Below are 13,992 nucleotides of genomic sequence, written 5' to 3' on the forward strand. Positions count from 1 at the left end.
GTCATAAGTAATCACCTTCTCCATTAGAAATATGTACCTGAGAGTATTTGTAGCCAAAGTATTTTCTCCTTGTGAAGCCCTTTGTACACTGCAGTCAAGTTAACTCTCAATATCCTTTTTGACATCAAACCAGTTTGAATCACTTATGTTTAAGAACTTTTTCCTTAATGAGTTCAAATAGTTTCTGCAGTGATTTTCTACATTCTCTTATTTGCCGGTGTCCTATTTAGAATATGGATACCAAAATGAATACAGTATTCCACTGCTCTTCTTGGCAGTATCAGCTGAAATGGTAAAATCTGTGTTTAAGCATCGTGTAGCTACATAGGTAATTGATTAAAAATCCTTCATTGTGTTCAATTATCAGTTTTGTGAGCAATTAATCAGAATCATGATCAATTTATCGTTGTTGTTGTTACTGTCATTGTAGACTCCTAGATGGTAAACATTAAGGAACCTAACGGTTCTACTGCTAATTATCTAAAAAACTTCAAATAAAAATGAAAATAGCACATTGGAAAATATCACTTTCAAAACCATCTTTTAAAAATAACACTGCAATGTGTGGCTATTTTTGTAAAAAGGCAAATTATAAATTTGTGGAGGGTTTTGCCATATCTTGTGCTTAGAAGACAAAGGTTTTGGAAGCCAGGTGTTAGCTATTTAGTAGCATGAGAGGTCATTACAGAAATATGCAGAGAAGCACGTGTGAGCAGCATGCTTGGAGATTTCCTCTCAACTTTGCTTGAGAAGCACTCAGGAGCAGAGCCCAGCTTCAATATTTGAGTCAAGAAAATGAAACATTCATGTGCTGTAGCTGGATATTGTTGCTGTAGCCAAACAACCCACACCCGCCTAAGGTTGAGGATGCACAACTGCTTTGATATTCCGGCCCGAAAACCTGTGTTTAGGGGCACAAATTCTAACCAATCAGACTAAATAAATCAGCAGGCCTAGGTTTTATCATCACTGATAACCCTCATTAATCCAGCCAGCTTTTTCCTGGAGACAAAGGAGGGGATGAATTGCTTCATCGGAGCTGCCTGAGCAGCATGCTAATGCGGGGAGGTGGAGGAGATGAATTATTTATGCTCTCGCAGCCCGGGGGGCAGGTCCTGGCTTTCCCTGTTACCATTGCAACAAGTGGCAGCCGGCCCGGCCGCGCTCGGGCCGTCACACGTCCCCGCGGAGTCACCGAAATGCCGTCGGGAGGCGGGAACCCTCCCTGTGTCCGCTGCGCCCGACACGGCCGGCTGGCTTTGCAGGTTCAGCCTTGTGCGAAATGGACCCGGGAAACACGGTCTTTTGTAACTCAAATGTACCTGACCATAAGCTGCTCCTCTTGGAAGACAACGGGTTGCTTCGGTAAGTTGGTGCAACTTTTGATGTTTCCTGAATCCATTGCAAGCTTTCGTTTTATGGTAACTATAATGTGCAACGTTTTACTAGTCTTCCCAAAAACACCGCATTCTTTTTGCTTTTGAAATGACTTAAAGAAGCCTAAAAAGGCACGCGATATCTTTAACTCTCAAAAGCATGTAAACAATATATACAGAGCTGGCACTGAAGTTATGATCAAGCCTTCTTAAATTAACTTGGCTTATTTACATTTTCACGCTACTAAAACAAAACATATTTATGATCCAGGTCTGAATTTTCAAAAACAAAACTGGGACTAATGTAATTCAGTGTCAAACTGGAGACTCTGAAGGAATGTGTGTTATTTTTCATAGCAAATGTTAATACTCTGTTTTAAGTGTCGCTTGTGTTGTTGCTCTTTATTCAGCTAAATGCATTTCTGGGTTGGGAACAGGAACTGAGACCTGCATAACATTCTTACCATGCATTAACTATTCTGTTGTACCATTAAGTAGTTGAAAAGGTAACTTCCCCAGGTTTCCGAAGGAGATAAGTTTCATATGTAAAGCATAAGGTGAGACTTAGCACTTCTTTATAAGGTGAAAAGCATCAAAATGTTTTGCTTTATTATTCATTATCAGTATACCTATTATACTATTTGTTGCAATTGTTTATCAGGTAGAGACACTATCAGCATTGCTTGAGAACCCTCAGGTAACTCACTGCTTGGCACACTTAAAAACGTGATGTACATAATCAGCATCCCAGAGCAGAGGCCATGGATGGGAGTGTGAATGTGTAATGAGTTGCAAATGAGTTTTGATTGTGGATAACGAGCTCTCTTTTTATTTGTTTGTTCTTAATTATACAGTCCAGATTCTGCTGCTTCTACTTTATTTTCTTTGTTTTGATTATAAAAGCATTTTATTAGACTTCATAAAGACAGTCAAATTTTGAAGGGATAGGAGTACAGCATAATGATATCTAGTGCTAACAGCAATTAAATGCCCTGTGTTTTAAGAAAAAATAACAAGAAGTGAAAATAGGGATATGTAAATAACAGCAGATATGCAAACAATGGATGTAATCCTGCACTCCTTAATCATGGGAGTAATCCTTATTCACATAAGTAATCCTGCTGCTTTCAGTAGATTCACATCAGTAGGATCTGTAGCAGAAGGCCCATATTTTTCAAGGAGATAACAGTGTCTCTTTTACCTGTTCTTTTCTGTAATGTAATTTTAGCAACACAGTTTTTAGCGAAGTGTTTGAATGCATTAGCGATAATATTAAATTAGACTTTACCAAATATCTGGTTTGCTTTTAAAAGTATAAAAGAGGCATGGAATAATGCATTAGACGTGTCAGTAAGGAGATACAAACCCCATATATTTTAGTAGAGATGTGCTTGTAGTGGAATAGCACTACTCACCATGTTGATTGTATTTGTGGATTATTTTTTGTACGTGAGGTATATAAACTTGGGTTCTTTTAGGATAGGGTGGAACTTTAGCAAAAATTCACTGTGACACCTGGTGTCTCATGAAGTACATTTAGGCCGCCATAACATTGATGTTGATAAATACTGTTCATCTCTCTGACTTAAATAATGGATTTTGTGGTGATGTCCTGTGAATATTCTTTTTCCTTGCTGTTATGGTCTCTGACCTTGCCCCAAAAATACCTGCAGTTCTATGTTGGCAATAACACATTTGTATAAACGTGGTGGTTTTGTTGGCCTCCTCATCAGCCCAGCCTGGCTCTTCTGAGCTTCCCACCCCTGTAATCCAGGACAGGGCTTGGGAGCATCTGTGTGCCCTTCCCCAGGCACCACATCTCTTAATGAGGGGAAACTAATTACCTAAAAGCTTTTGGTGCAATGGGGTCGAGAAGTATAAATAGTCATGAACAGTCCAGGTGCTCTGCAAGGTGTCAACCTGTGTTTGTGCCGGATGCCAGCGGAGGTTGCGTGGATATCAGCATTACCTGTGACCATCACAGTCATTGCTCTGTGGAAATGTTCTATTGTGTGTGCCCTGAAGGGCCCAAAGTAGAAATGAAGTAAAAATGCAACAGATGGTGGTTCCAGGTGGTATATAAAACATACAGATAAGTCATGTTGATCTTAAGTATCTGTTGGTTTTTTGGTTGTTGTGTTGAATGAAAAAATTATTCCTTACCAAGTTTCGATACATGGCAAAGATTTTGGTGTTTTGTACTTGCAAATGAGATGTGTGTGTATATGTATGTGTGTGTGTATGTGTATATATATATATATATAAAAATGAGATATCCCAGCAGGAGCATTAAGTCTCTCCAGGCAAGTCTCTTTCTGTCCCCTGACCCCTACCCATGGGGTTAATCCCCAATCCTTGTACAACCCCACAAGCACTGGTTGCACATTAATGTGAGGGTACATTTTTCTACATACGTTCTCCTTTGAATTATAAAAAAAAAAAATAAGAAAAACATCACATGCATTGTTATTTGTGTTTTTCTTTTTAAGGATCTTGTTCTGATAATGAGTAGAGGTCAGGTGCTCGTTTTAATTTTTACTGCGTTTTGTGAGTTTTAGAGGTGGATGTTCATGCAAATTTATTGAAAAGTCTAAAAATGTGCTTTAGAATGGTTCCACTCATGCGTGCAGCAATTTGGAACAGCCTGGTTTTTGTTTGACTTGTGGTTTTTTTTGTGCATACAAACTAAGTACAGCAAGAGGCGTCTCGTGTAATCACCAATATGCCATCCTCGTGTCTCTTCATTAGAGGATGCCCATGTCTCCTCGCTTCCCACCCAGCGAGCGGGCAGGGGATGCGCGGTCTCCACTCCTTCCCCAGGTTTGAAGCTCTGCGATAGCAAAGCTGTGGGTGTGCACCCGGTGAGCGATGCTAAGAGCAGGTTCTTTGCAGTTTGGCAGCATTCCCTTCTTTCTGCAAGATTTATTTTGCTCCTTTTGGGGTTGGTCACACAAAGGCCGTGCATTGTGGCATGGCTGCGGCTGATGGACTTTGCTGTATCAATATGGAAGGGTACTGAGGTTTCCTGCTTAGAGCTTCCATTGCAAAACTTGCGTAAATGGTAACTAAGATAGAATAAGATATTTGAGATTATACCGACCTCCCCTTCTAAGCCCAAGCAGTGCACAAAATAAAAGGCAAGTTAAGTACCAGTAGAGGGAATTTTCTAGCTGTTGTTTTGCTGCTGTCTGGGAGTCCGTGGCAGAGGAAGCAGAAAGACTGGAAAAGCCAGCGCGCAGGTTGAGCAAGGTCTGGGACGTGGCCGTGGGAAAGCCCAGCGCCGGCTGAACGTCACCCGCTTACTTTACCGGTCTCTCAGCTCAAAGCCATGGAGCCAACTTGAGCTAACACAGCAGGGCCTGGAGATGGGTCCTGTGGTTTGGTGTGTCCTTGTGGTGGGACTTGTCACATTTGTGGGGATAGCAGTGCCACGTGTGTGTCCAGGAACCAGTCCCCAGCAGAAGGGAACCATGAGATATTGTGGATGACTCAGTTTGGTCTTTAACCTTAAAAAAAGACTAAACCAGCACAATGACCTTAATTATATGCTTTTATTACTAGCTGCCTAGAGGCTTCTAAGTGGAAAAGCTGAGCTGGTATGATTATACATATTAAATAGGACAACAGCACAAGTAAAACAGTAATGCACGAAGACTTCTTATAATAAAGGTTTTAATTGTTCTTCTTCTGTTCCTTTGTTCTTTCTTTCTGTTCTTTGTTCTTTCTTCTGTTCCTTTGTAAATCCTGTTGTGTGTGGAGGAGCAGCAGTCCTTTCTGCAGCCCAGCCCCAAGCTGATATGTCCCCAGGGCATGTTTCAAGGCTTCTTTCAGACAGCATTGCTCTTGTTTCATGTGACATTGCTGCCTCTGTGTCTGTGCAGGGAGGGAGAGGTGAGCAGAGGACAGTCACACTCAAACCGACGTGTGCGGTCCCTGGCCCAAACCTGTCTTGGATGACAGTCAGTGGTGTGCAACATGCATTAATCATGGTCGTGTGTGATGGTGTAACATGTCAGTCATACTTCCCATGGCTTGTAAAATTCATGCATGAAAGATTCATCCTCAAGTTTTTAATTGAGTAGCTCTTTGGGAAAGTGCATTTCTTCCTGCCGGTGGGGTAATCGGTTCAGGAATTGGTCAAGCTTCTGACCAGTTTGTTTGTTTGTTTGTGGGGTTTTTTGTTTGTTGGTTGGGTGCCTTTTTGGTTTGTTTTGTTTGGGTTGCGTGTGTCTGTGTGCACCCTGTAGTGACACCTCGTGATGTCCAAGGAAGATTTGATTTCTTGAGCAGAAGAACAGGTAAGGGACAAGAGGAGAGCGCCCCAAACCATTTTCAGGTTGAATTGCAGGTGGAGTTACCATACCTGGAGGTGTTTAAGAGGCATTTAGATGAGGTTCTTAGGGACATTGTTTAGTGCTAGAGTTAGGTTATGGTTGGACTCAATGATCCTGAGGGTCTCTTCCAACCATAATGATTCTGTGATTCTACTTAATCATTCAGAGCTACAGAAAGGGAAGATCAGAACCTGAATGTCAGCCTTAATGTATTTAAATGACAATTACTGAACTGTCACCTAGTGGCTAACAGTAATTACTAACAGGCAACTGCTTTTGATGAAACCGAAGCCATAAGGTATATTGAGGGTCCATGCCACAGCCTTGTCACGTAGCTGCGTCTGACAAATGAAGTGTCTCCTAACGGCCTGAATTGACTACAGTAGATGAGTAAAATATACTGACTGAAAACTTTTCATTTCACAGCCTTCAAGAACTGACTTGTCTACACTACATGTTGCTGCATTGTGCTGTGAGGGCAATTAGCTGGAAGTGTCTTCATTTTCCTTCATTAGTTGGCAGTGTTGTCTTTCAGAATGATCTCTGGCATTATGAGCAGTAAATCATGGGATGCTTGCAAAGGTTAAACCCTTTGATTTTTTTTAAACATTTTTTAAAGTATAATTTGCTTACATTCAGAAAGGCTACATTAGGAATATTATGAGATACTAGAGTCTCCTTCTAACTGGTACGGTAATGAATAACTTTTGGAAACTGTTTGATATTTCCATGGTTTGAGGCACCAGTGGCACCAGAGCGGAATATCTTATCTTTCAACCAAGTCTTTAATTGTTTCCTGAGTTGATAAAAGAGTTAATCTATTACTGGCAAGATCCTCACTTCAGTTGTAGGTGAATCTTAAAAAACCTTTTCAGTCACTGTCAAAATCAAGCGATCTGTGTGAATTACTCTGAATGATACCGTGTTGGGTTTTTGTAGCAGCTGCTTTGTCATTTTTGTTGGTTTTGCCTTTCCTGGCAACACATTTCCCGAGAGCTTTGTTCTTGGCGTGGAACCACGGCTGCGACCCCCTCCCGTGGCGCTGCCTGGCACCTGACAGTCCACCAGGAGCAAATGGGAAAATTCAGCTTCAAGTACTGTTGGGCATACGGTGTTGACCACTGTCTGTTTTGAACATGCGCAATCTTTCTTGCGCTCCCTGCAAAGCACACACAGCCTTTCACTGAGCGTTGTATCCTGCCTTGTTGATGGTGCGTTACTGTTAGTAATTAGGGTCCTGCTTAGGGATGTCGCACAAACAACTAAAAATATGTCTTTGTCTTTATATAAACCTTTCTGGTGATTAAAGAGCATCAGTGCAGGCTTTTTAAGGGATAGAGGATGTAATGGTGCAGAACAAACAGACAATGAACAGTGATGAAATTAATTGTTGCAGGTTATTTTGAGTGTCTTTTGGAAGATGAAGAATTGAGTCAAAAGAATATACCCACAGCTCTTGTGGGTAGTGAGGACTATCTTTGAAATGTATACAAAATAATTATTTCCTTTTTTCAGTAATATCCAGCTTTAACAGGTGATGTTGCCTCACAAAGCCTTACATAAGGAGGGTACTTTTTTCCTGTGTAGTCAGTTTATATTAAAAGGTCACAATTTAGGCTGAATTATACTGCAAGCGAGGTTTAATCAACAACTAGTTGGCTGGTTCTGGATTTGCTAAAGTTTCTTTCCACCACCTTTTTGCTCATGTGACTGAGTGGATGAAAATGAGTCACCTGTTAAATTGAAGGCAGGTGCTCACCTTCATTAGTAATAGTGTGAAGTATCGCTAAACCAGAAAAGCAGTCTGCAGTCGGGTTCTGTGCCAGCCCGCAGATAACAGCACAAAATCTCTAAGCGCAGTTTTAACAAGGGAATTGAAGCAATGCGATTTCATTCTCACTTCCTACATCTAGAATAGGACGCGGACAATACAAAGTGCATCGTCACACTGAATGTGATATACCATTGAGTGCTTTGTGGATATATCTCTCATACAATCCTTTCCATATAGAATAAAATAGTTGGATGGTGATACCGAACTTAATGAGGGGAAAAAGAAAAAGCTGCATACCAGAATGGACATAGCAAATTGTGAACGGCTGCTCCAGTAGATTTAGGAGGGTTGCTATGGTTTCTTTTATAAAAATCTTCCAGCCACAGAAATGGCTTTTCAAACAATGCTGTACGTAGGCGTGAAGAAACGTCCCACGTGCGCAGCACTGGCCCGTGGGTACAGGGCCAAACGCCCCGGTGAGCGTTGGGTGGGTGCTGAGCATCACCAGTTCAACCATCCACTGCCCTCTCCCAAAATTATCATAATTCAAACTGAGAAGTGCCTGCGGTAACAGTCATTCCTTGGTGAAAAGGTGAGCGCGTAGCATGACGTAGCTAAATTACCCAAACTCTTATTTTCCTGTTGCATCCTCCCCTTTTTGTTATCTCCTATTTCTGAATTTCTCAACACTGAATTTTTTAGGGCAAATGCTGCTTGCTTTGGGCTTTTTTTTTTCCTCTTTCTTTGCCTGCACAGTGCCTTAAACAACAGCTCATGACCTAGTTCTGTCTTTTAATTGCTGCTGCAATATGAATTTTAATTCCAACTCCAGTCCAGATGTATTGGGAATATGCAGCACATGTCAGGGCCAGTGCAGTTTATCTCGCAGGCCAGTGTTTCCCAGCCCTCTGAATTCGGGGAGCCCTAAGCCCTTTTGAAAAAGATCTTAAACCACCATCATGTGATGGAAAGTTGGAGATATAATAACTGTTTATCTGTCTGCTATTATGTATTTTCTGTTATAGCTTAGTTTATTTTACTGTTCTTTAAGCTTTGACTAGAAATATTAATGGGAGTGAATGTGAGCCTTGTTCTTGCATCCAAGTGAACCTGGCCATAGGTAGTGACAATTTCTAGGAGTTCATCTCTGTTTATAGATACTTAATATTTTATGCTGCTTTTCTTGACTGTTTTTGGTGGTGTATGGACACTGGTGGTAGAAGATGAGTAGGTCATCAACAACTGGGGGTATTTTGCATCTAGGGGAGATCATAACTTGATGAACGAGGTGTTAGATTTAGCATACTCCAAAAGAGCACACCTTTTGGAGCAATGCAATCTTTGTGCACCAAAAATACCTTTATTTACTTCTCTGCAATGTATTTACTGTGTTCTGAGCATCCCACAGATTTCCTGTGCCATCAGTTGACATTTAGCTGCTGTGCTTAGTTCAGATTTCCCTCTTTTCCTCCATGGAAATGAGTAGTGAAGGCAAGTTATCAATATGCCTTCTACTGACTGCTCCAGAAAGAGCTTATTTTTAATCATTGTATGACTGCAGCTTCTGAAAGACACTGGAATCCTTTGGGAGGAGGAAAAAAAAAAAGGCATATTTAAAACATAAGCTGTTTTAGGTTAGATTAGATCTTGAAATGCTGGGATACACTGGTATTCAATCAGCATAGAAGTTTAATTGTTCATGTTAAGGAAACTGTAAAAGGGAGGAAAATAGTGCTTTCTGATGTACATGTAAATATGCTCTACCCAAAACATCCACATTCAAGGCAGGTGTGAGGAGAGTTTTTGTTTGTATTATGCCCGTTGATGTAGAATGCAGAAAAGGAGAGTTGATAATATCCGGAGAGGCAGAGGAGGAGCAGAAAGCTGAGGACACACACACAATAGACATAATGTTAGTGCCTTATATTATTACTGATGTACAATACTATATTTGACAAAAAAAAAAAAAAAAGGTAGTATAGTCTGAGGAGCAGAAATTTAGTACATTAATTCCCAAGACCGTGGAGTCTTGTAGCTGAGATTTCAGAATACAAACTAACAACGTAGCTGTAAAATAAATCTCTTTAAAAGGAAACTGCCATGATATCACCTCCAAACCTTAATGAAGAGCAAATTAATCTCAAGGTTATGAGCAAGATAGCATAAAGATGCTTCTGTGCTTAGAAGATAAGTACTTTTGTGTTTGGGGAAAAGATCTTCTGTTCCTCACCCAGAGGGCTGAAGTCCTTGCCTTAAGTGCAAAATGCAGCTGTGGCCCAGGGACTCATTACAACCACACTTATATCACCACCTTGATACCATGTTCCCAGTGGCAACGTGAGATCATTAAATAAGATTTGATTTCCTCTTTGCATCCTCTGAGGAGGCAGGAGACCCAGATTGTTGGGCAGCCATCTGCGTTGGCCTCTCGACTTGTCTTTGTATGGTTGGTGGCAATTTCCACGCTGCCCAAAGCCAGAACCTCACTCGGCAGCACAAGGAGCCGTTCTCCAGCAGCTGAGCTATTAGCAATCGCTTTCATGTACTTCTCTCCTGGGGGAAATGTGGGCTGACTCTGTTGTTGTATGTGGGAGGAGGATGTGAGAGTGCGAGCCAAACACCACCGCAGGTCCCTTTTCTCTTGCAGGTGGAAAGATAAAAGGGCTTGTAAATGGGTCTCTGAGCCCCCTTCCATAAAACCAGGGGCTCTTCTCTTGCTCAGGGCTCCTTGGGGGCTGTGAGAAGGGCCCCTTCTGGTATAGCATCTGCTGCTTTCACCACATCAGGCTGGTGCAGGGTGCAGAACTGCAGCTCCTGCAGCACCTGCCTGGGGCAAGTCCGTGGCCTCAAAATTGCGTTATTACCCCCAAACCTCTCCCTGAATAAATGGCACCACGCAGGGGATGCGTCCAAGGAAAGAGGGCTGAATGTGGGGCTTGTGTGAAGCTAAAGAGCCGTTTTGGGGGTTCCTTCCAGGATCCCGTCCACATCAGGCAGCAAAAAAGTCAGAAAGAGCCAGGGGGGATAAACCTGAGGAGCAGCTCAACGGGCTGCAAGGAAACTTGTGCTGCTGTCTGCATGGTCCAGGCTGGTAAATGCAGTCTCAGGTTTGTGAGAAGCAGCTAAAAAAGAGGGAGCAAGGGGCATTATCTGCTGGGATTGCCTTTCCAAGCCTTCCAGCCCATAGATGATCACAGCAGGTTCCTGCGTAATGGCTTGGTCTTAATCATCTATGCTCATTTACTGTCTGGATCTTCAGCGAGCTGCTCTGCCTCTTACTCACATCCAAATTCCGCTGTATTGCTGTTAATGTTGTTTCTCTTCCCCTTTGTGCTCCTCAGGTAGCAACCGCGTTTCAGCTTGTTTTTGGAAACCAGCAGTAATATTTCCCGAGACGATTCATTTCTTTAATTTGTTCTGGTGCCTGACACTTCTGGCTCGTGCGGAGCTCTCCCTGGGCTCCCGAGTCTCCCTGCAGTACATGTGTCTTCAGCACTGTGTGTTTTAATCAGGGCTCCTGGAATTCCGTAATATTTCAGCCCAATTCTGAACACATTCACATTCTGAAATCTGAACACATTCAGCAAAAACATGTGCACCCGGTGATCAGACATAATTGCCAACAATTTCACACCCCCAGAATCCTTGCTTGACTCTAACATTCCTGGATCCCCGTCTTTCCCATCACCATTTCAAGTAAGAATCTCACAGTTGCCAGGGGATGGAATTTTTTATGCGCTTACATATGAAATATTTTTAAAGCATGAAGAAGAGAATTACCCATTCAGTTTTCTGGTTAATACTTGCTGTATTAAAATGGAAGGACCAAAATACAGTGAGAAGCGAATCTCTGGAGGTCCAGAGGCCAGGTTTGATACAGGTACTATCCAGGCATTCAAAATATTATTCGAATCTGTGTCTGCTGAATTTAGTTGGAGCTCTGACAATTACCGACTGTCACAGGAGACTTCCAGTTCTACTCCTGACTCAATTACCAAGTCTCATGCTTCTCATAATATTACCATTGCTGTAAATAAAGACAAATTCATTCTCCTTTTTCTATACTATTCCAAGGAAAAAGCAAGTGCCTGACTTCTACCACCTAGCATTAAATCGAGCCCAAGCCTCAGAGGAACCCTTGGTTGAATCTGAATTAAGTATTTTTTCAGCAAAGTTGTGGTTATTGATGCACTGAATTTAAATACAAAGCCTCCGGTATTTATTGCCTGCTTCCAAATTCTTGCTATAAGAGCATCTAGTACATAAAGGCTAAATATAACAGATATACTTAAATCCCCTTAAAATTTTACAGACAAGAATCAGTAGTAGACGCAGTACTTCAGCAAACCACTACGTTATTTTTAGTGCTACTTTACTTTCCATAATGCATTCTGTTCCTTATGCAGTCTAATACTTGTTTTCCTTTTTGCCTATTATTGCATGCTGAAAAGATGTTTACATTAAGCTGATCGTGACTCTTGGTCTTTTTCCTAAGTGATTAGTTGATTGCAGCTCAATAATGTTTGAGTAGTTCAAATTATTTCTTGCACTCCATGTTTGTAGCAATCTGAGTCTGTCTATACACAACTTCTGAATCGTGCCCGATTCTGGGACTCGTTAAATGTGCATGTGTCAGGCAGGCTCCACTTCCAGTGTAAGTGCTTTGCTTCTCTTAATTCTCTCCTTTTCCAATGGGTGTTGCACAGGCTGATTGCAAGGAGGAGGATCAGCAGAGGATCACCCCTGGAAGTGCTCTTCTGCTGAATGAAATTCCTCAAAACCTGGGATTCCCAAACTGTGAAGTGCTACTAGAACATGGGATGTGTTGCTCCCAAATGCCTTTGTAGAGTCACAGAATCACAGAATTGACTGGGTTGGAAAAGACCTCAGAGATCATCAAGTCCAACCCTTAACTGAGCTGTGTGAGCTAAATACCTTTATACAGGCAGTACCTCAAAAAAATACCCTTATCTTGTAGAGGTCCTCACTGTACCCCCGTGATTCTTCCTCTCGTCCAGCCCAGGTGAGCTCCTCCTCTGAGACACCCCCATTAGCTGCAGGGTAGTCGGGCTGATGCATGAAGAGGTGGGATTGGGTTTGACTTCTGGATGCCAAGGGTTGAGGTATGTGAGAAGAGGTAGGAAGGCTGGGAGATGGGACATCTTTTGGGGTCCTAGGCAGATGTGTAAGGATTTGATATGATTTAAAAGGGGAAGAAGCAATTGATGCACATCTTGCACTTGTGCACACACACCTCTCTGGTATAAAACATATATTTTTAACCAGTTTAACCAAGGGTGAGAGCACAATGTTAAGAAACAGGTGCTAATAGGATGGAAACCCCCTGGAAGAAATGTGTTTTAACAAACAAGGGTATATTCTGTCTTATAAAACACAGTGCTGCCTGTGTTGGTTTTGCAGCAGCAGAAGGGAATGTCTGCACTGCAGTTCTCAATTCTTATTTTTTTAAGGTACTTTAGTAAAGCACTTTTTGATAGTGCAAAATGCATGAACAGTCACTGGAGCAAATATTTCCTTTGAGCAGGGGGTTGCCTCCCCTATTCTTATATGTGCTTTCTTTTATCCCATGAACACTGTGTTCTGTTAATATCTATCCCACCCTCCAGCACGGCTGTGGGTTTGTTCTGGGAAAACGCACTTCTGGATCTCAGATCTAGAGTCCATCTCCTAGTTTTTCAGCCCTTTAATGAGCTATTTACTCATAACTAGAGAAACTAGTTGAAACACCTGACATGAAGGCGCGGATTTGGGCTGTGGATCCCAGCAAGTGGGAAGAAGGTGGGAGTTGAGATCTGCCCTCCCCGTTAGCCCATTTGAGCACTGTCCCTTCAGCCTCCTGTCTTCTCTGAATGCTCAAATATTTTGATTTTATTTTTTTTCCTCTGAAGTATGAGACTTTTGGCATTGGTTCATGGGACAGACACCCCACAGGACACCCTGGCTCAGTGCTGGAACTGGAAGGTGGCCTCTGGGTTAGTCCCTGTCAGGTATGCTCAAGGCACAGGTTCTGATCAGCCTGAGGCCCCCTACTCAATGAGTAGGGCTGCAGACTAGGAGAAAGTCTTCAGCACAACACCTTAGGTGCAAAACTGAGGCCTGGTGGTGAGAGTGCAAGAGGACAACTGCTACATGAAGGTGAAGCTTCTCCAAAAACCACAGCTCCACATGGGCATCCAACCTCTGCCACGCACCACCGTGGATGATACACCCATGTGCCAAAATACACAAAGATCCACAAAATGTCAACAGAAAGAAAACACGGGGTGTGTGTCAAGATTTCATGCAGATTCTGCTGCTTCCTGGCAGGTGGGAGGTGAAGTCTCTGTCTTTGGGCAAATAGTGTCATTGCTGATGCTTTGAATTAAGAGGGCTCATTAACTCCACAGTGCTGCTTCTGAAGATGAAAAGTCTTCTTTTCACAGTGCGGGAGTTTTAACTGTGCCCTGGCTAAAGATTACCTCAACCTGCTATAAATTGAGATGTTTTA

At 42.2% G+C, this 13,992-nt stretch overlaps 1 protein-coding gene across 2 annotated transcripts in view; it reads left to right on the forward strand.

Annotated features, from left to right (window-relative positions):
• The first annotated feature begins 1,078 nt into the window (after positions 1–1,078).
• C6H10orf90 (chromosome 6 C10orf90 homolog) overlaps positions 1,079–13,992 on the forward strand; it is a 66,831-nt gene continuing 53,917 nt past the window's right edge. The window contains exon 1 of one of the 2 annotated variants that reach the window (XM_065066734.1): positions 1,079–1,365. In XM_065066734.1, coding sequence (XP_064922806.1) covers positions 1,089–1,365 — 277 coding nt within the window. In that variant the 5' untranslated portion in view covers positions 1,079–1,088. The remainder of the gene's footprint in view (positions 1,366–13,992) is intronic. The other variant, XM_065066735.1, reaches the window with a different exon arrangement.

This window comes from Columba livia, chromosome 6 (assembly GCF_036013475.1).
Source record: "Columba livia isolate bColLiv1 breed racing homer chromosome 6, bColLiv1.pat.W.v2, whole genome shotgun sequence".
Lineage (NCBI taxonomy): Eukaryota > Metazoa > Chordata > Aves > Columbiformes > Columbidae > Columba > Columba livia.